The 23,454-nt window shown below is 38.4% G+C and overlaps 1 protein-coding gene across 1 annotated transcript; it reads left to right on the top strand.

Annotated features, from left to right (window-relative positions):
• The first annotated feature begins 87 nt into the window (after positions 1-87).
• Positions 88-18,219, top strand: LOC101482767 (trace amine-associated receptor 13c). Its single transcript, XM_004543529.2, has 3 exons — positions 88-390; positions 12,456-12,823; positions 14,306-18,219. The coding sequence occupies exons 2-3, from the start codon at positions 12,541-12,543 to the stop codon at positions 15,196-15,198; spliced, it is 1,176 nt and encodes a 391-aa protein (XP_004543586.1). The 5' UTR covers positions 88-390; positions 12,456-12,540; the 3' UTR covers positions 15,199-18,219.
• The last annotated feature ends 5,235 nt before the right edge of the window (positions 18,220-23,454 follow it).

Genomic DNA, 23,454 nt, shown 5'->3' with positions numbered 1-23,454 from the left:
TGGGAGGGAAACAAAAAGAGAAAGGGAGCAAAGTGCTGCTGTGGACTTTACCTTGAAGCTCTGGGAAAGACCGTGTGCATGTGATAAGCTGTAGAGAGGGGAAACAGTGAAGTAGTGGGGACTGGAGATTAAGCGCTCAATGCAAGGAGAGAGAGTGGGAGGAAGGAGAGGGGAGAGGCTGAATCACATGGACAGAGAGCCGGAGTGTGTGAGAGGCTTTGTGCTTAATGTGTGCTTCTCGGGAGAATGAATGATGAGGACTACAGCTCCACTTTCTTCTCCACTGGACGGTGTTTAACAGGAATTTATTTCCACTAAGTCAGCATCTAAATACTGGATTTTGTTCCTGCTCTCAACCTCTGTCTTGCCAAGTGCTCTGAGGAAATGCCGGTAAGATTGTCTCATTAGATTTCTTGTAAATTGTGTTTTGATTAAATGACAGCAGCTCTTTTATTTTGACACAATTTCTTGATAATATAAGGCTAAATCCCCACGCTGTATGCATTTAGCTCTGAATATTAACTCATAATTACTCACTTAACAGAATTAAATTGTAATGTGTAACATTCAGAAAAATACTATAATTATTTGAAGCATAAGACTTATATTTTCACTTTAAGTTTACCAAAATATTTATATTTTAAATAGTCCCATTGCATTTTTCTTTGCTGGTTGTTATTGGACACAAACATTGAGTAGTCTCTGCGGCCACACAGATACGTGTCTCGTTCAATTTCAATGATATTTTTCACAACAGTTGTTTTTAGTGTTTTTATTTTCTTCTGTTTTATTAAACAAGAAAATTTCTTCAGTTGGAAGCTTTTTAAGAAATCTTAATCAGTGTAAGCTAGCAGTGTCAGCCTAATCAAACCTTCAGTGCTTTGTATTGGGGAAAACGCTTCATACTAACCTGCTAATCTGTCAGGTGTATCATGCTTGGTGTCTGACCGTTCAGGCATGCAGCAGCTGTTGGCTGAGTCCAGAGGTGGGTGTGATGTCTGTTAGCTGTGCATAATTTCGATAGGGACAGACAGGATGTAAAGACATATAAGGACAAGTCCAGAAACACATGCTCTGATGTAAAAAGTTCATCATCTTGTGGGTGAATGGGACTTTTCAAATGTATTTAGTTCATTATTAAATACCATTACTGGGAAACAAGGCAATAGCAATCCTTGAGAACCATGATATCACTGACAGAAACAGCTTTTAGAAATTGTAGTGTAATTTTAAAGAAACATAGGTTTTAATTTATAAATTATTGATTTCTATTTTTTTCTCCCGGGAAACAAACCTGAGAAGAAGGGTGTAAATGTAAAAGCGTAAACTGGACATTTGTCAAATGTTTGATATGTTTTTACAGTTAAATATCAGAATGTCAAGTCTGTGATGCACAGTTTCTTTTATTCAGTTTGTTTGGGATCATTTAAAAATCCTATTAAACTATTTTTGTTCTTCTTGTTGTTCTTGTACTCTCTAAGTATTCATTTGTTACCCTAAATGCACAGCAAAGACCACACACAGAAAAAGAAAAACCTAATTTAAGTGGTTTAAAAAGGGTTGAGGGACTTCCAGAGTATTTCCAGATGTTGCAGTCCATAAAAAAGGGGGGTACACCCTGAATGTCTTATATGATCTCTCCATATAGGGTATCTTTATATGTTAAAAAGGGGCTTTTTCAGTGTTCAGATCATCATTTTAAGTGTAATGTTAAGAAATTTTAAGCAATGGAATAAAAAGAAGAAAAGCTAGAATGAGAAACTACTGAAGTGACAACAAACACTGCCAGAGATTTGTTTTTTCAGACAGAACAAGAGCAAAAATATTCCCAATGATGTCAAAAACACACGAACAAAGGCAAAAATGTGAACTCATTTAAAAAAAAATTCAATGCTTTATAAACTGCATACAACTATATAACTGAACTGCAGTGATTTGATCATTCAGACTCTAAAGTTAAATGAAAATAGTACAAGGATAATTGTTTTATTTTGTTTTTTGAACACTTGCTTTCATTTATTATGAAAGCAACATGTTTAAAAATGTTGGGACACGACCATGTTTACCACACGTTTCATCACCTCCTTGTTTTTCAATTTGGGAACTGAGGATACTGACTGCTGTAACTCTAGAGATAAACACCTTTCCTTTTATTAGTTGATATTTTAGTTACTAAACAATCCAGGGCTTCCTTTCTCACATTTTTTCATCATTTCATAATGTGCAATTTTAAGTTGGGGACGACTCTGGACTGAAGGCAGACTCTTTGTGATGAGCCATGGTGCTGTAATACATGCAGAAGGCGATTTGGCATTGTGTGTGTGAAATTAGGAGTCCTTCCCTGAAAGATTTTGTAAAATGGCATCATGCATTACTCCAAAGTCTGCAACATCATTTAGCAATAATGGTGCCTACACAGATGAGCCCATGCACTGCAGAAGCTCAGACCATCCCAGGTGTGGATGGGAAATTAGATGCTTACAGCTTAAATAGATTAGTCTGAGGACAGCAGCTCATACTCTGGCAAAAGGATATGAGATGGATCTTTGTCAATTTTATAAATGAATCACTTTTTTTTTTTTCATATTTTGACTGGAGAGACTGGCACTGGTTTCCTAGAATGGTCAGGAGGGTGGTCAGCTCAACCAGGTGAGCCACAGCAGTGCCTTCACCTGGTGTTCTTTAAATGCTCTTTAAATCCTTTGAACCCTAACCCTGTGATGTTCCTGTCCATCCAATTTTTGGACGTTGCTGGCATCATATTCAACAAAACTTCTGCGTTCAAACATTAGAAATATTAGTCTTGTACTATTTTAAATAAAGTAAAACCTTTAATAAGGTTCTCACATTTTATAGTGTCCCCACTTCTTTTTTTATAACCCTGTTTTTGTGAACAGGGTTATAAAACAACCCTTTTTAAATGTGTGCCTGTATGTGTTTGCTGTACACAGTGAAACAAACACAGACAGAATGACAGGCCAAGATCTGAAGACAAAATTGTATTTCTGCTCATGTGCTGTGGCAGTCGGCCTCAGGCGACTCTGACTCACTTATTACTGCAGATGACCCCTGTGTGCGTTAGGCGACCTGGCTCGAGAGCCCTGACCGGGCCCCCACGGTCTTCCTACATTATCTGTCACTCAGAGACACAGCCCTGTCAAAGAAGGTTCACTGCATGCAAGAACAACAACCTAAATGCAGCTATTCCACCACAAAGGACTCCATATAGCACAGCATTGTTACTGGAGCTTCTTTCGGGTAGTTTTATCTGTGCATGTGTTTAGAAACCAATAATGAACACTTAATCGAATAAATAATTAGAAATGACTTATTAAGTCAGAGTTATTTAGTCAGAAAAAAGTTTTTCCAGAAAAAACTAAAGACGTTAGATGTAGCAAAAACTATCCAATTAATACTCACACATGCAAACGCAAACTTTTTTTTAATCTGTCGGAAATGTCAATAAATTAAAAAATTAGAGTGTCTGGCAATTATTTCATGGTTCAGGCTTTACAGGGTTCAGAGGCATCTTTATTTCCAAAATTATTTATTCTAATGGCCATCATCTTCACTGTTATTCCTCATATCGGTTTGCACTGTTGTCAACACTACATTCCTGTAGAAAAAGACCTGATAACAAGTCTTGTAAATGGCTGTTAACTCAACAATTTATTTCTTGAGTAAAAAAATTAATAAATAAAATCGGGGAAGATCTGAAGACCAAAAGAGGTGAGAAACAGGAGAATTTCACTCGAATACACACAAAGAACTGATACTGTAGCTTATATATTTACTACTTTCATACCTCAGAAACATGACGCACATTGAATTTTTTGAAAATATTTTTTTAAAACATACTACACAGTAGACAGCCCTGCAAAGTCTATATCAATTAAAGAAGTGTTGACAGAGACTGAGCATGACTAATCGTCATTATGTGAAGACTTATTTGTTATTTGCTATGTGCTAAAATGTGGACATAGCAGAGTGCCTATCAGCCACTGCAACTACTTTTGCAGTTAATATGATGTAATTAATGATAAGATTCATTAAAACTGGAGATGAAATAAACATATATCTATGTAACGAATCACAACCAACATAGTATTAGCAAAAGAAACAAACCAAAAGACAGTGACGCCGTTCTCATTCACAAAAACCTGAGAAAACTGTTCAAAATACAGTCACCTGCTCAACTGATCATTACAGTTTTTCTCAGTCGATTTGGCAGTTACTGAATTTTACATAGTACCTGAGTCAGCTGCAACAATCAAAACCCCATTCACATTTTTCAAAACTTGAATAGTTCACCACTCTTTAAAGTCTGAGTCATCAAAACCTTCCTGACTAAAGAGTTCTGCAAACAATGTAGAGTAAGAAATGTTCAGAAGCAAAAATGAAATGTGAAGGATTTTTTTATATAAAATGGAGAAAAGTAAAAACATACTCGTGAAATTGTGTGCATCAGAAAATATCGAGTTCTTTGAGTGAAAATGGCTTGTAGATGCCAGAGGTTAGAGGAGAATGACCAGACTGCTCCAAAATGATAGGAAGGCATCAGTAACTCAAATAACCACTTGTTGCAACCAAGGTATGCAGAAAGGCATCTCTGAATGCTTGATAGGTCAAATATTGAAGCAGATGACCTTCAGCAGCACACCGGCTGCCTTTCCTGTCTGCTGAAAACAGTAAACTAAGAGTAAAGTTTCCATGGGTCAACCAAAATTGGACAACAGAAGATAGAAAAATGTTGTCTGAGAAGTCTCAACTTCTGCTGCAAACCAGGTAGTAGGGTGAGAAGTGACAGGCTGGTATTGTAATGGTGTGGGGATATTCTCTTGCCACTCTTTGGGCCCCTTGGTAACAACTAAGCATTATTGTATATTGAGCAACTGTGTGATGCTATCTTGTCAATATGAACCAAAATCACTGAGCAAGGTTTCCAGCACCTTGTTGAATCTGTGCCATGACAAGACAGGGAACAGAGGAACTTCAGGAACGATTCTAACTCCCCCCTAAAGACTGCTATAGATACCTGAATCATAAAGAAAAAGATTAATAAAACTCCTAACAGCATAGAAGAATACTTTATTAATATTATGGAAAAACATCTCCCAGCTAAGAAACACGTTTCTCATATTTACAAAAGGATTATAAAGGAGTCATGCCAAAACACAGGCTATATTAAGGAGAGATGGGAACTAGAATTAAATGTTATAATCACAGATAATATATGAGAAGAGTTGTGCAAAACCTGTCAAGAGGGAATAAGAAGTCAATTGTAGAGAGAATTTGATTGGAAATTTAAAATCAGACTTTTCAGTACACCTCTTGTTATCTCCTCAAACTATAAAGAACCTAATATAGAACTATGTTGGAGAAAATGTGGGGAAATAGCAGCAAAGTGCACCTAATAAAGTATCCAGTAAATCTGTGGTGGGTAACAGAAAAGGTGTACAAAGCCTCTCTCGATGGCGGCCATCTTTGAGCTGTAAACATCCACACCAATCCCATGCAGGAATCTGCACACTCTAATTATTACACTCTTACTCAGATTTAAGACACAGCAATGGAGGGCTTTTTATAAAAGGAAAGAAAAGCACATCAGTCGCACAAGACGACAAAAACAGCAGTCGTAACGCCCACAAACAAATGCGCAGGGTAACTGTTGATAGTTAAGCAGTTTAGATGTTGGATCTTTGGTCCAGAACTGATTTCTACTGAGACATAAAAAATAAATGACCTTTGTCTTGAGGACTTGAAATTTCAAGTTGTGAAAAAGCTCGTATGTAAATCATCATGCAGCCTATTTTGTTGTGTGCGTGCGTGCGTGCGTGCGTGCGTGCGTGCGTGCGTGCGTGCGTGCGTGCGTGTGTGTGTGTGTGTGTGTGTGTGTGCGGTCTTTGCTGTCAGCTGCTTGTCTCACTGTGCCTGAGGTCTTGCCACAGGGAAGGCTTCCACTTGTCATCTTCACTCAAGGTAAGGGCAAAAAGCCCCTTAATGAGGTTCATCTCCCATCCTCCCTTAAATAATTTTCCTTTTGTTTTACCACCAGCACCATCAGGAAATTTAAAGTAAAATAATTACTCTGACTTGAAAGCAGTTGTCTAATCCTGTTGATTTTAAGAGCATATAATTTAGACTAGAATCAGTTTTTTTAAACACCCCTATGACACTGTATCTTTCACAGACAAAAGAATGCACTCATAAAAAGACGAAACACAGTCAAAGGCTGAACTATGCTTGACGTCATAATTCCTCACCATTCGCTGCTACCCATTTTAAGAATTTTAGATTTTCAAGAGCTGCTTTCATAAATTGTAAAATGAAAACAGTCTTCTTTAAACACTCTCTTGGCCTTGTTCAGGCTGAGTTATCATTGTGCCTGCAGCTCAGTGTTACCGACACAGAGGGGGAGCAAATATCAAGCTTTAGAGAAAATCAAAAGGGCAGATGGATTTTCTCACAATCTGAATTTTGCTGAACTGAATAACAGATAACGATTCTTCGAAGCTCAGAATTGATTTTCAACATATCTGGCTAATAAAATGAATGCCTTTGGCCACTGCAGCACTGAAATGACAGGGATATTAAGTTTTTGGTCTGAGACTTATAAACTATAATCTAGTATAATCTGTAAAAGAGGAAAAATCTGTTTAAGAAAAGAACAAAACATAGAAATATTCTGGCCGCTGATAAAGTCATAAAAATACAGAAAAATAATTGTTTATAGCTTTAAATGTCATATTTTGTGTTAAATAAAACTAATTTACAAGGGTGGAAGCAATGAAATGAGATCTTTCTTTTGGCACGATACAGCATAGACTACAGAGCACTGTGAAAACGTCTCAAGTTTCTTTATACGTGGCTTGGAAAATGAGTTAGTACATTTTTAACAAGCTTGAAAATCAGTATTTATTCTACAACACTTCCCTGGGTAAGTGTTCTTGTAATTTCTTGAAGTAGTCTTCAGGAATAGTTCTCCAGGCTTCTTGAAGAACATTCAAAGCCCTTCCTTGGATGTTGGCTGCCTTGTTCTGTTTTGGTTCAATAATACTGAGGTCCAGGCTCTTAGGAGGCCAATCTGATCATCCTAAATGATGTGTTTTTCTGCCCAAGCATATTTTTCCTGCACTAGCAGTGTGTTTTTGATCGTAGTCAATCAGATGCTTTCCAGATAGTATTGCATGTTGGATACAAATCCAACAATACGTTCCATCAATTTTGACAAGATCTCCAACACCACTGCCTGAAGTGCAGCCTCAAACCGTGACAGAGCCTCCACTGTGTTTACAGATGGCTCACTGTAACACTCACAGTTTTACCTCTCTGAGCTCCTCTGCATATATTAATGACACTGTGAACAAAAGTTTAAAATTAACAAAGTGCATAAAGACACAATTTAAAATAGGTTCAGTTGTCTGTTTTGTGTAAACACAACACTGGTTCATCACTTGAGTAAGGTGCCTTTTTTATTTGAATGATCGATACTGTAGCTCAGTGTTAAGTGTGCAAAACAACAACAACAAAAAGCAGAAAAATGATAAAAGCATCCATCGACTGCTTATTTCTGCTCTAAAGTGTAATCTTATCATGGCAGGTCTGGGAGGACTGATTTCCTTTAAGGAGCTGCAGTTAATGACACTTCTCCATTGTCCTAATTTTAAAACCCTGGAAGTTGCCCCTTGGTTTTTGCTGTGAACCGCAGCTGAAAGAGACTTGACTCCAACTAAATGACAGTTTGGGTTTCACTGACGACAACTTTCCATTGTTAGCTTTCAGATGCACCACAGTGGGGCTTGTGAGACGGCAAGGATGTAAAATTCATTTTAACAGAACTCCACAGAGAGCCACAGCTGTGCATTTTCCTAAGCATGCTTGAGCAGCAGAGGGGTCTTTGGGAAACTCAGGAACATGATACCAAAAAACAAACATTACAGATATGCACCGGATGTGTCTGCTGTTATTTATGTGCAGCTAATTTGTAACAACAATAATGTTTTCATGGAGACATATGGGGCCAACCAGATTATGTTTCTGTTAGGATAAAGACAAACAATGTTAATATTGAAGTATTCAACATACTTTTAAGCTTGTGTTGAGACACTGTCAGCACACATCAGACTGCACTCTAGTTTTATGCAGAAAGAGACTGAACAATACAACAATACCACCCTGACCGAGTTGGTATTGTTGCCCAAAATTAATCACAGACAGGAGTGTGCTCGCTCTTCACACTTTGGACTCACATGTCTATCCTTTGCATTCATATGACTGCTGCTGTGGCCAGGACGTATAAATGTAGAACATCGTTCGCTCTGAAAAAATGTCTCTAAACAATCCAAGCAGCAATTGCATTTCTCAGCACAACATAACCATGAAAACGAAAGATTCGTAATTGTCTTTTGAGGCAGGGTTGACATGAAAGAGATGAGCTCAGAGGAAGAAATATCAGAAGTGACGAGAGCTTGACAGGAAAGCCTTGCTTTGAAAGTACAAGAAGACAAATAAAGCTCTTTCTCTTTATTTTACAATGCGAAAAGGTGAGAAAACCACGAAAGCTCATTTGTACCTATGAGGAACAGCATGCCCCGTTGTTTCATAAGCATACGCAAACGATGGGTAAACATGAAAAGTAATCACATACTTAGGATTTCTAGTATTTTGAAAAGCAAATGAGATAAAGCAGCCAATACAGAACATAACAAATTAAAATTAAGGCGTTAGGAGTGATCCAAAATCTTTTTGTCACATGAAAATGTCATGGTCCTGGGCCATGTTGGCCCAGCGTTCTTAGTTTCCTTGTATGTTTGTATTTTATTCCATGCTTCCCCTGCCCATTATGTCTAAGTTCTCCCCGTGCTCTCTCTTCCCCCTGTGTACCCTCTATGTATTTATGAGCCCTCGTCCCCTTTCGTGTTTATTCCATGTCTCCCCTGCCTGTTACGTTGGGGTTCTACTCGTGCTCTCTCTCCTCCTGTACTTCCTGTTTCACCTCTCCCGTCAGTGTTCAGTTCACCCCGCCCTGTCTCGTTATGATTATCAGTGTCACCTGTGTTCCCCGTGTGTTCCCACTTCCCTCGTTAACCCTCTGTGTATTTCTGTCTGCGTCTCCCTCTGTTCAGTGTGACGTCGTCCCTCATGTTGTGTGGATCTTCCTGTGTCTACCTGCGAGTGTTAGTTTACTTTTTCCCAGTTTAGTTTTGTATTTCCTATGTTCTACCTAGTGATGGGCAGATGAAGCCCCATGAAGCACTGGAGCTTTTCATCCAATTGGTTCACCCCAACGCGAAGCTTCATGAAGCTTCATTTGCTCTAGCAGGACACCTACTGGACGTAAAAATAATAGCTGGCATGAATTTGAAGAGTGTGGCATTTTGCACACAGCCTGTAAATGTCAACAACAAAAGGAGTGTGTAAAACATGTATATTGTAGTGATGGCAGTATACTGTGTATATTTATGCTGGCAGTATGGAAAATGATTATTTGCGGCAAAGTTCGAACCGCTTCATGAACCAGTCACGTGGTACAGCCGGGCAGCGAGGCTTCGGACGTCATCATTTTCAGCTCCTCCCATAAATGAAGCAAGCCTCGATACGCGCTTCGCGGAAACGCCCCCTCCATTACTCGACACACGCTCCGAAGCCTCGATACAGAACGTCCCATCACTAGTTCTACCTCTTCGGCAATAAAGCTGCCTTTTGAGTTTATTCCCTCGTGCCTGTGAGTCCTGCATTTTGGGCCCTACTCCTGCCTGCCACACAGCCGAGCCGTGACAGAAAAACAGAAATGTCAGACAACCAAATGTCTTTTTTTCGTTTCAAGATAACCAGGGATGGAAAACCTCCAATAATGAGAACACTGTTTATAATTTACTCAGATGATAAGTGTGAACACACCACTGACATCTAGACATTTGCAATCTGACAGGCCTTATCAACATTAGCAGGAAGTAAAAGTGTTTCCAGCAAGTAAACGATTGACCCACACATGCTGGAGGCTGAATCAGAATCAGAATCAGAATCAGAAAGGGGTTTATTGCCAAATGTTGAGCAGGTTTACAACATTAGGAAATTGCTGCGGTGCTTCAGTGCAAACATAGTGTCATAAATAGCACTTAAATAGACATGAAAAAATAAAAGTAGGGATAAGAATTAAAAGTGCTACGTAGAAAGATATGTGCATGAGATATACATGAGATATATACATGAGAATAAGAATTAAGAGTGCTACGTTGAAAGATATATACATGAGTGCAGGTGGTGATCAGTGCCAAACATGGAATGATGCAGTGACACAGCATAGGGTCATGTGTTAGTAGCGGGAACAGTCATATGGTTATTGTTCATGTGTCCAACAGCAGAGGGGAAGAAACTGTTCTTATGGCGAGAGGTTCTGGTGCGAATGGACCGGAGCCTCCTGCCTGAGGGGAGCAGGTCAAACAGACTGTGTCCAGGGTGAGAAGGGTCAGCTGAGATCCGAGCTGCACGCCGCAATGTCCTGGAGGTGTACAGGTCCTGCAAAGATGGGAGTCTGCAGCCAATCACCTTCTCAGCAGAGCGCACAACACGCTGCAGTCTCTGTTTGTCCCTGATAGTGGCTCCAGCGTACCACACGGTGATGGAGGAGGTGAGGATGGACTCGATGATTGCAGTGTAGAACTGCATCATCGTCCGTGTTGGCAGGTTGAATTTCTTCAGCTGCCTCAGGAAGTACATCCTCTGCTGGGCTTTCTTGATGACGGAGGTGATGGTGGGCTCCCACTTCAGGTCCTGGGTGATGGTGGTACCCAGGAAGCGGAATGAGTCCACAGAGGTGATGGGGGTGTCAGTCAGGATGATGGGGGGGAGTGGGGCTGTGTGCTTCCTGAAGTCCACAATAATCTCCACTGTCTTCTGGGCATTCAGCACCAGGTTGTTGTGGCTGCACCAGGACACCAGACGTTCAACCACTTGTACCAAAGTCACTTGTACCAAAGGTGCATCTGTGTAATCTAATTTATTGTTTGTAAAATCTTACATCTCAGTAAGAGTCACTTAATTAAAACAAATAACAAAGTGACCAAAATTTCAAAATGATGAAATTTCTTATCAGCTTTATAAATATAAATTTATTTTTCTGTTCATAAAGCTACGTTCAGCTGATCCCTTATTCACGAAGGGTCACCACGTGTTTCGTTTAGCAGATATTTAGCGTGATATCGTTTCCGTGATATCATATAATTTTTTTTGTCTCCACCCAGGATCAAACCCACTTCACTAAATTGCTAATAACAAGTAAAACGTCAGGTTGTTTTATATCTGGCCCTTGTTTCCAGACAAGCTTTGAGGGTCTTTCATATCTGATCTTAATTCAACCCTGAACCATGAGCCAGTCACAGAAAAAATACACAAGTGTTTCCCTTGCTTCTCAAGAACCTCTAATTCCCTGCTGATATTAGTGAAAGGACTTCAGCCACAGCTGTGATGTTTTGTTGACCATGTTTCTGCACACAAAGCTGCACAGCAAATGCAGGCTTTGATTTGGTTTTGCTCTGGTCTGAATATGTCCACTCCTGTTACCTTTTGTTTCGTCCTCTGTGCGTACCTTCCTGCTCTCTGGCCCAGTGAACAGCATAAATGATTGAAGGACTCGTGTATTTAGTTGTCAGCTGAGACAGACATTTGGTACTGAACTCAGAGTTTCAGCATGGGAACTGACAGCATCGAGGTGCTTCCAACAGTGTTAGGGCACAGAAACAGCACGTAGCTGGTACACACAAGTAATAAATTCAGTGCCAATACTCTCCAGCTGGAGAAAAAGAAGACTACCTATGATTTGTAAGGCTATATTTTATTCAGCCTTTAGTGTAACATATCTGTACTGCAACATAAGCACAACCTCTCTACCCTACACATGTCATATACTACAGACTTTTAGCACTTCAAACCCTTTGAGTCAAGCATATTATTGGATTACATGCTTCAATTTATATTAAAAGCTATGTTTGTAAGAACTGTTTTAATGCCACTGTTTGAATGGCAGCAAAGATATAGAGTATACACACTTATGTCTTATGGTGGCTTTCAGAGGTTAAAATCAAACATCCCTAAATTTGCAGATGATACATATATATTAAAAGGTTTGCTACTGACTGCAGTAACCGATTCAAAGCTTTAAATGATGTGATTTTGAGTGCTGCAAAAGTGCTATTGTGTCTGGTATGAACGACCTAAAATTATCTGACATTTGTTAAAAAATAAAATTTCTATTGAAATCATGAGAAATAACAAATTTAATGCGATTTTTAACAACTGCATTTAGAAAATCTTTTTAGAAATAGAGAATTAGAAAAAAAAACATTGGTTCAATTCGGCCATCAAAAAGAGAAATACCATGACTGTTAACTGTTGGACATAATGTGCTTATTATGTGATATAAGGTTTTCAATGCTTACCTATTTTTTTCCCATTAGGAGAGTTTCCCAGTCCAGGACATGGTCTCCTGAGTGGTCCCGCCACCACTGCATCACAAGCCTTAAAACCAGTCTAACCTGGGACATGACTGCTCTGCTTCCCAACGTCAGTGTTCCTGGGAGTACGGCAGCTTTGCTGGTGACCACTGACTGTCCGTTTAACCTGACTGCAGCTGCTCAGGCAGGACTGGGGTCAGGCCATTCACTGGCCCCACTATGTACCGTGTGTTGCTGTGGGGTTCTCAATCGCACCTTGGCAGTGGCATTCATGGTCAGCCTAGCATTTGCCATCGTGGTTGGGAACGTGGTCACACTTACAGTGTTTGTGCAGACCAGACAGTCGAGAACACCACAGGGATACCTGAAAGGTAAATGTTGTGAACTGTGTGTTGAGACAACTTTTGTTGTAATTTTGTGCTATATAAATAACATTTATTGAATTGAATTAAAAAATAATAATTGAACTGCTTTATCACCACATCTTAACATGTACATCTAGAGTGTAAATCAAGTTTCATGGATTGATTCCAGTAGAGCCCGACCAACATCAGATATTTACCGATATTTGATATGAAATCTGATATCAGCTGATATATTTTTTTCTTTCAGGCACAGGAAACATAAACAGATTTACCTGACATTGGTCATGTGCAGTTATTTATAACTCCTTACTAATATAATATAACGATTCTGTTCATATTGCTACATTAAGTCATAGATCACTGGTTTACATTTCTTGTATCTGCTGGCTGTTGTGTTTGTGTGGTTCCAAACACATGCAGGAACGTTGTAGAGTGCCCTCTGGTGGACAAACTATGCAACCTTAATACTAACAACAAGATTATAAGAGTTTGTTCCACCTCTTCTTTCCTTTTGTATTTTAATTTATCCTCTGGTATATCACATAGATATTACTGGGCAATATATCGTCCCTCAACATTATATTGGTAGGGCTCTAATTTCAAGAAACGCAAAAAACAATTCCTTAGTAAAATTTAATTTCCTGTTTGTAAAATGCAGTAATATTAAAGAAGACTTTTTTTTCAGTCTAGAGAGATATAAAAGAATCTTTAATTTTAAGCAATAAATATATTGTAAATTGTATTATATGTATAATGTATAAGTATTGCATTCCTTTCACAAGGTGGCAGTGACCAGAAGGGATTATAAAGTATTATAAATCAACTTCAAATTCAAATTCAAATTTTATTTGTCACGTACACAGTCGTACACAGTCATACACAGTACGATATGTAGTGAAATGCTTAGACAACTGCTCGTGACCTAAAAAAAAAAAAAAAAAAAAAAGGCTATGAATAAGATAGGAAATAAATATGAAAAATTAAAAAGGGTAAATTTAACTAGGAAGGAATAAAATATAAATTAAGGTTAAAAATGAAATAACTGTACAACACAATTTAGAATGAAGGGTAAATTTAACTGGGAAAGAATAAGATAAAATATATAAATTAAAGTTGAAAATAAAATAACTGTACAACAAAATACACAATACACAGTATAGAACTATATAAGAATGTATGAAGAAATATAAATAAATAAATAAATAAATATATACACAATAACAGCAGCTGTACAAGTATTAACTGGAAATGAAGAATATAGTGACCAGTGTTGTGCAATCCACATTATGTCTTATATTAAATAGTTTCATTCAGCACAACCGATTCATTTAAATTTATGGAAAACCTAAATCAGAAAGGTTGTTTTTTAAATTCTGCAAATAAAGCAGTTCTTGTGATTAATGGTAAAATGCTAAGTAAATGATAATAAGGAAAACTAAATACAGCTATCCAACATGACATCTTCCTCTTCTTTCTTCTCTGTGACAGTGTCTCTGGCCATAGCAGATATGATGGTCGGTGTCCTCGTGGTTCCTTTTTCCATCTACACTGAAATCTCTCTGATGGTAACCACCACGCCCCCTGTTTGGTATCAGGGTACTTCTACTTCCCCTGCCAACTCCTCTTCTCGTGGTGGACTAGTAAGCCCATGGCAGCCCTGCATGCTGATTGGTCCAGTGTTTGCTGGATGCACATTTGTTTCCATCAGCACCATTTTCCTAATGACTTTGGAGCGCAGTGTGGCCATCCTGTGGCCACTCCAAAAGGACGCCTTGGTGACCCGAAGACGAACTCTGTTCCTCATCCTGTTCTCCTGGGCTTCCAGCTTTCTGCTGGCTTTAGCGCCTCTCATCTTCAGCAGAAACTTCACTTTGGAGTACAATGAGTGCAGTCGCATGTGTAACTACACCCCACTCATGCTTGGAGGCCATCTCCCGCCAGATGCCAACATCTTGTTGTTATTCCCAGCGTTCGATTTCACACTGCTCGGTGGCACATTGGCTGTTAATATCGTGTCTTTCACTAGCATTCGGCGGTACTCCCAAAAACGCAAACTACTCTCAGAGGGGAGTCTGAGCGATGGAGGAGGAGGAGGTGGAGGATGCCCTCACAGGCCCTCTTTTTCAGACATCAAAGCAGCCAAAACAATTGGCATATTAACATTTGCCTTTACAGCATCCTTCACGCCCATTGCAGTGTTTGTGCTCGGGAACGTGGTGGGATACACCTGGTGTAATTTCTCCTTTTTTGCCTTCTGGATTCTGACAGGAAACAGTTGCTGTAATGTTATTATTTACAGCGTCAGGGACCACCGCTTCAGGAAGGGTGTGACCCTGCTGTTTCAACGAGATCAATCCCCCCCGCATGGCGAGAAGAACTAAGAGACGCGTAAATCTGTGTTGTGGCTGTGACCCAAAGTATGACTTGGAATAGTTTAAAAAGTAGAGAAAGGTGAAGAATGGGTTTATTCGCTTACTCTGTGAAAAGATTGTCATCCCTTTCCTGTTTTCAAAGAGAGGAAAAAAGGAACCCTGCCTATTTCAACTTGTGGTCCTTAATATGCCATCAATAATCTCTCTTGCTAAAGCATTATGTTAAAAACATATGAATTTCATCCATTAAAAAAGCAGCAACGTTATTCCATATTATGACCTATAAAGGCTGTGATTATTTTACATGTGCAATGCACTCTGGATTGATGATGGAAACGAGTTCGACTCATTACATCAGTCTCACAACCAAGTACATAATGTATGAACGCTACGAAATGTCTAAAGGAAACAAGAAAAGAGATATTAATCTACACAGTTTTCTCATCCATAGCAAGAGAAAGGGAAATGATCGGGCACATGCGGATGAAGACAACTTCCAAAAGACCCCGAGCTGTGTTCTTGACACTTCTGTACTAACACATTTGATTAATTTAGAGCTCACAAACACTTTTTGTTGTTGGTGGTGAGAAGCAGAAGCTAAGACCAAAAGCTGCACCTATAATTTGTCTCCCCAAAAATGCAGACAGCAAGTGAAAGTGAAAATAACTTTAAGATAGCCTGGGAACAGAAAGTATTAAATGTAAAGATGCTCTGCAGGCAGCAAAATATAACTTATGGCAGGTGCTGCCTTTGAAAGTGCACCAAAGTGTGTTTAAGAGTCTATAAACATAAAGTGTCTTGAGGAGAGATTGACTACATTGAAAAGGTGGATGGTAGGCTGAAATTACAGGTTAGGAAAGACATTTTATCATAACCTGATACACTCCCCTTTCACACCTCTCAAGTGGCTGCACAGAAAAGGATTTTGTCCCATGCTTGCTTCTTCAGCTCTGTGATCGTCTTCATTGTTGGGGTTTTTTAGTGAAGAGGAAACAGAAAGCAGGAAGAGAGAGTGGTGGAAGACACTCCACAAAGGGCCACGGTTCAAAGTCAAATCTGGTTAAATGCATTTAGCCTTTCAGCACATGGTTGCCTGCTCAACCTGGGAGAAGGTCATCCTCGTTTTTTGTTTTTTAATTCTGAGTTATGCCAACAGTCTTTTCATGTTCAGTTATGTCATTCTCAGATTTTAGTTGAATGGGATGTGCTATCTAGCCCAGCGGTTCCCAACCCCTGGGCCTCGGACCGGTACCGGTCCGTGAGTCGTTTGGTACCGGGCCGCGAGAGTTGAGGCTCAGGTGTGAAATGTATAGTTTTCAGGGTTTTTATCGGTTTTCAGCGTTATTTTGTTATCGTTTTTATCGTTTACTCGGTTTTCCTTGGTCTTTTCACGTGTGTTATGAATAAATCTTCTTTTTTTCGCTACCGGTACTAGTTTTATTTTGTTGTATTTATCTGCGACACCTTAAAGGCCGGTCCATGAAAATATTGTCGGGCATAAACCGGTCCGTGGCGCAAAAAGGGTTGGGGACCGCTGATCTAGCCTACCTGCACCATAAATAACAATGGTGGCCTATTATTTGTTTTATTAAAAAAAAACTAAATATCTACATTACATCATGTTTAAGTTGTTGTGGTGTTGTGGGCATAATAAGTCATGTCTTTGTAGTCGCTTTTTTTTTACAGGTAGTAAACATATTTATTTCTGCTAAGATGTTGACCATTTTACCACTGACTTGCTTTTTAAATCAGCCTCAAGTGGTCATTTGAAGAACTGCAGTTTTTGGCATTAAGCATTACCTTCATTATTAAGCCCCATATGTTGTCTCTTGGACTGGGTTTATACAAACATGATGAAATCTGCCTATAAACACATAGAAAGTTTCCTTACCTTTCTTTTTTTTTTTAATGTGAGTTTCTGTGGTTCATGTCCAGGGTAAAAAATAAATCAACAAATAAACAGTTGCCAAGTAACCACTCTAGACGATTATTGGTGTCAACAAAGAAACAATTTAGTAACACCTTTGTGAGGTTTAGAGGTGCTGGTAGGCGGAGAGTTTTGTTTTTGTATCCAGTTTTTAGACCAAGCCATTTCCTGGTTTAAGCTAATTTGAGGTGTTTTCATCACCTAACACGTTTCCAAAAAAGCCGAGGCTCAAGAGTTCCCATAAGTCAAATGTAAATGCCATTCAAATGGAAACACATAAAACTTTAAATGAAAAAGTTCTGAAAAAGTTAAAAAACGCTTTCAGGTTTGTCCACATATTATGGATCGTGACTGAAAAGGTCATTAACTGCACAACAGCAAGTCCTTGCAGTGAGTCTACTGCCACAACAAATCCATATCCTCTCCCCGGGTGTCCTTGTTTCCTCTCTCCAAATCTAAACCTTGCTTTCAAAGGGCTTTAATGAGCCTTTCACAAATTTCAGAGAAAAAAGTATGTCAAGGAGCCACAACAGCCACAACTGCATAATGAGTAGTTTATTTGTAACTTTTTTTTAATCTTTTGTTTGTTTTTGTGTTGTTTTTTAATGACAGCAGTGTTTTTGTCACCTGTTAATTTATAATGGGGTTTGTTTGTAATTAGAAATCATGTTACAGCCTCCTCATAGGAAACAGTTAAGGTTACTTTTAAAATCCATTAATTCAGTTTATTTTGATAACAGTCTGCCTCAAGTATCAGAAATGCACTTTATCAGTTGCTATATGAGCCATTTCCATTGTGCCAGGTGTCGGACACAAATATTATTTTGGACAGATTTTTATTTTTAGCTTTGTATTTTGTCTGCATATTAAAGAATGATCTGTGTATTTATTAACCCTTGTGTGGTGTTCGTATTTTTGTTACTCAGCCAGTGTTCATGGGTCTGGTGGACCCGCTAGAGTTTTGGCTTTCCAAATTAACACTATCAAACAATTTTATGTTAAATTACTCAACAGATGTTTACTTCATCCCAATTACAAGACATATGAACAGCAAACATGGTTAATTTTTTCCCTTTACCTTTGTTAGATCACATTTATGAATTAATGTGCTTCTCGTTTTTCTTTTATATAAAATGTTATAAATAAATCAGTTATAATCAAGTGGAGTGAGTGGAAAGACACAACACATTTACACGTGAAAAAATAATTAATTGTTTAATTTTTCTTTTGAAAAAAACTGAACACGGGTCTCACAGACCCGAACACCATACAAGGGTTAAATCAGTACTGACTAAATGAATGGGACTCCAGCCACTTGAGATGTAGAATAAAAACATTATGATATATAGCGGACCCTCGGTCTATCTTTTCAGGGTATAACATACAATGTATAACATGAAATAATGTGTTTCTTGTGTACTTATTTTAATTCTGTATTGTACGAATTAATTATATTTATAAATAATGAGAATTTTGAAGTATAAAATGTCATTAATTTATTTCTTGACAGAATAGCTTAATTTGAGCTATTCTGTCACAACTGAGATCCCTTTGAATGCAGGGAGGAGGTTATTCTTGCCATTGCTGCTGTAAGCAGTTTACAGATTATTCTGTGAATCCATAAACAGCAACCCAACAGTTCGATTGACATAAGAGTGAAAACATTTTTTGTAACTTACCATGAAGTGATTGTTTGACATTTGGAAAGTACATTTATTAGCTCACTGGTCACCTTTACCACAGCAACGAAATTTAAAAGAAATTGGTATTCCACACACAAGTACCTTGGTTTTTAATGTCAAATATGCTGACATATGGTACATGGAAGTTTGTTTTTGGCAATATTAAGAAACATTTGATTGATGCTAATGTGTTTTAAATGGACACTCGCATTGTAATGGCTGATAGGCAAGTTAGATTTTAGAGGTAAGTCTGAAAACAAGTTCTAAAATACACTACATAATAAATCAGCCTCCCAAATCAGGGAACTGGAGGAATCTGTGGAGCTTGTGATTGCATATTTGGATAAAAGATTTAAAACTGCAAAAAAGACAAAAGGATAAGCCAATCATGTAGCTGGGAAAATATTAGAAAACGACGACGTAAGATAAAATAAGAATTTACCTGCCAGCAAATATAAAGCTCACAATTAATATGTTTTATTTATTTAACCCTTTCACGCATAGTGGTCGCTACAGTGAGCAGCTATTCAAAGACTGTTTTCTTGTATTTGTGTCAGTGTTGATGGTATACTTGCACATAGACCACTACGTTGGACACTGATGTGTCACTCCATACCCTGCCACCCTCTGGTCGTTTAATGTTACTATAGATGTATGCCGTGTTTCATTGTAAATATTGTTATTTAACCCTGTCATGGATGAATTATGACAACCTCAATCAGGATTTTTTCTTACGTATTTTTATTCATCTTTTCATGCCTAAAGATGAATAAAAACACTTAAAAAAAAGTCCTGATTGAGGTTGTCATAATTCATGCATGACAGGGTTAAACCATAAAAAATGAAATCAAAGACACTTTATTTTTATTTATTTACACCAAACACCATTAAACACCATAGACATGCAATTGTATATATTATAAAACATTTACAGTCGCACAAATTTTAAAAACTTGCCCAAAATTTGTACATAATTTTTAGGATGAGCTTTATTGGGGCTGGAAGGATTGTGTTACCTTTGGACAGACCAGTTTAGCAGTTTGCCCCGCCGTCCAGTGTTTGTGTTAAACCAAATTGCGGGATTTTTACCTTTCTCAGTTCTCAGTAAGAAGATTAATAATGTACTTACCAAACTGTCAAACTAACCATCCATCCAGCCATCCATCCATCCCTCTCGCCCTAAGACAGCTGGGATAGGCTCCAGCACCCCCCGCAACCCTGAAAAGGATAAGCGGAATGGATGGATGGATGCAAACTGTCAAACTACTCATTTAAATCATAGATCTCACAGAATGGATGAATGAATGAAAAACATTTTCCAGGAAAAACTATCATTATCTTCTAGTTTAAAAATTTGTCACAGCAAGGTTTCAAATCAAAAGCATTTCAATCATCTTGGGCTCAGTGTAAAGGTCAAATTGTCTACTACTACTGCACTACTGAGACTATAAACTTGTATGAGTAGTGCATAATTCCTCAGTGGTGACTGCGTCAGATTTGGTAACAATAAATGTGTTTGTGAACACATCATTTGTGACTTTAATAGGTTTCAGTGTGACAGTAATGCACTCAGTTTACTGCGATGATATTCACAACCTCCACAGTTACTCTTGAGTATTGAAGGGCTGTCACATTATGTAATGTGAAGAAGAAGGAGTGGCAGTGACGCTATGGGACACCTGGATACTTAGCATGGAGGACTCTTTGACTGTGTACAGGAGAGAAAGCAGAATTAGGTAGACCGAGTTCGCATCTTTACATCTAGAGAAGAGGATCCTAAAACCGAGTGACCTAAATTGTATTTTGCGTGTGTGTGCATTTGGGTAGATGGGGACAGAGTTTATATTTTACATTTACACGGTTAAAGCGCAATCTTGTAATGTGGGAAGACATTTGGGTGGAGACGGAAGTGTAGAGCAGTAGACTTCTATCAGTAGTGACATGATAGAAGTCTACTCCACCACCAGTCCCACCACAAGATAAATGAGCTGACATTTGGTTGCTCATGTAATTGAGTTCAACGATGAAAAACGCAAAGCTGTCCGACAGATATCGGGAGAATGGGTAGAAACAATAAAGAGAGAGAACAAATCATGTACTCTGGAATGGCATCTAGCAGCCAGTAGCCTCATATGTCATTTATAATCAGTACAATAAATGAATCTGATCTGTATTTCTGCTGTGGACTCATTAATCAGTACATTGTACCCTCACAACAGTCCTGTGAATCATGTTCATTGTGCAGAGCACTGACTCACTGCATCATTCATGCATGCTTTCATACTTGCTGCAGGTGGATTAATGGTGGGTTTGTTATAGTTGTTGTTGTTGTTTTTTATATTTTGTGAGTCACACTTTTGCAAAGCACGAGGCATGTTTAAAGCTGCATCTGGCATTTTGAGACATATTTGAACTATTGCAGCTTGTCAAGTCAATCTTACAGACATAAATCAGTGCCGTGGAGTATTTGCCTTCATGATTTATTTTTTTTTTTTTTTGCATACTTCAGCTCATGAAACAAATGTTAATATTAGACAAAGATTACTTGAGTAAAAACAAAATTCCCTTTTTAAATGATGATTTCATTTAGTGAGATGAAAAAGCTATCCAAAGTAACTGCTCTCCCAACCTTGGCAGCAATGAGCCTTTCACATCGCTGTGGAGGAATTTTGCCCCATTCTTGATGGTAAATGGTAAATGGCCTGTATTTATATAGCGCTTTACTAGTCCCTAAGGACCCCAAAGCACTTTACATATCCAGTCATCCACACATTCACACACATTCTTCTGTGCAGCACTGTTTTAATTCAGCCACACTCGAGGATTTTTTCACGTTTAACTCATTCCCAGACAGAGTTTCTGGTAGACAGCAGAATTCATGATCCCATCAGTTACGGCAAGTCCACATCTTGAAGCGGCAAAGCAGCTGCAGACCATCATACTACCACCACTATGATTGACACATGACTGTTTGTGTGATGTTATTTTTATGAAATGCTGTTTTTAATTACATGTCTGATTTAATGGGACTCAAACCTTCTAAATTGTTTACATTGCTTCCCAAAACTCATAAAATTTCAGTGGGCCGGCCACTCCTGGGCAGGTTCCCCACAGTTCCAAGTTTTCACCTTTTGTGGACACAAGCTTTGTGTAGTCCAAAAGCCAGTCTGTAACCCTGTCCAGATTGATAGATGTCAGTGACTTCATTTGTCACCTGTTTCTTCAGATTGTGACATGTGTGAAGCAGAAGTGTGCAGGAGGAAAAAGTCACGTTTCATGTTTTGTTTTGTTTTTCTTTCTATTCACCTGTCGTTCAGAATCTTTGTAAGACAAGTAATCACATGATAGAACTGCAGTGTGAATTTATCTGGATCTGAATTTAGTACATTACTGTTATTTATAAGTCAACAAGGAGCGGGAGGCTGAGGGACGGTTATTTTTCAAACAGGGCTCGGTAGGTTTGGATAATTAAAATTTGTTTAATGATGTGAAATGTGTAAGTGTGACAAATATGAAAAAAAAAAAAAACCCATAAGCACTGGAGAAGAGGGGTAAATACTTTTTTTTTACAGTACCATAAGTTTATATCATTTTAATTTTCAACAGCAATGAAAAGACTTGTTACCTGAATATGTTTTCTATTTCTTTTCTTCATATAGTAAAATCGTCCCTGACAAAAGATTTTATGCTATAACGTCTGCTGCTTACTTGTTCTTTTTCCACTGTCTTTGCTGGACCTTCACAGTCCTGAGTGTTTGTGTGTTCATGCAAATAAAAAGGAAACTAGATCTTTCAAAACATCATGCTAGTAGGCTTAAAAGTCCACATGATGTCTTTAACACACTGTACACAGTAATTATGCTTCTTAAAAAACAAATAAAAGTACATTGGTCTTATTTCTACTTGATTACTTACAAAAGACTATGGAAGCCCTTCAAGACTCACTAGCTTGATAATCACCACTCATGGAGGAATAGGTTTAAAGGTGTTGTGTGTTATAACAAGGATACGTCAAGGAGAAAAACAAATTCAGTTCCTTATTAAAAAAAAAGCTATAGAGTGACAGTAAAGGCTAATTTGCAAGTAAAAGAAAAAAACATGAGGGAAATATTTGTTATTCAGAATCATTTAAATGTGTTCAAATGTCTGACGATAGTGTACTTGAGACATAATCCCCACCTTTGTTTTGATGGACTGAAGAAGTGAGAAACGAACTGCTTAAACACAGAAGAGACTTTAATCAACGGCTTGAAACAACAAAGTAGAGATTAAAGAAAATGTCCGTTTCCCCCGTGACTCTAAGGGCAGCACCAGGGCAACCTTCTTTTTTGTTTTAGACAAGCGCTGTATCTCTATAGTTACACTACAACGAAACCACACACAGACGTGCACAATAATACCGCCAGCGAGACATATTGTAAATGGTAGGTCAGAGATCTTTAGAGCCACAGCAAGGTTATATATTTTTGTTTGTCCCGTTTCTTTTATTTATTTATTTTTGCCCCCTCTCTCGTTTCAGTGTCCTAATGAATTTTTAATTGTCTCTCTAAGCTCTTAGGGCAAGAGATGTGTGTCAGAACCAATAAAGCACAGAGACCACCTGTGGCTGGTGTCTGTTTTTGGCTCAACAGAGGAAAGGGCAAAGGCAGAGATGGC

This window comes from Maylandia zebra, linkage group LG1, assembly GCF_041146795.1.
Source record: "Maylandia zebra isolate NMK-2024a linkage group LG1, Mzebra_GT3a, whole genome shotgun sequence".
Lineage (NCBI taxonomy): Eukaryota > Metazoa > Chordata > Actinopteri > Cichliformes > Cichlidae > Maylandia > Maylandia zebra.
This window is presented reverse-complemented; position numbering and strand designations above follow the sequence as displayed.

Bases quoted from the DNA above. Each gene is read 5' to 3' on its own strand.
- LOC101482767 (XM_004543529.2), top strand. From the start codon at position 12,541: ATGACTGCTCTGCTTCCCAACGTCAGTGTTCCTGGGAGTACGGCAGCT. The intron at 12,824-14,305 runs GTAAATGTTGTG...TCTCTGTGACAG, and splicing joins ACCACAGGGATACCTGAAAG to TGTCTCTGGCCATAGCAGAT.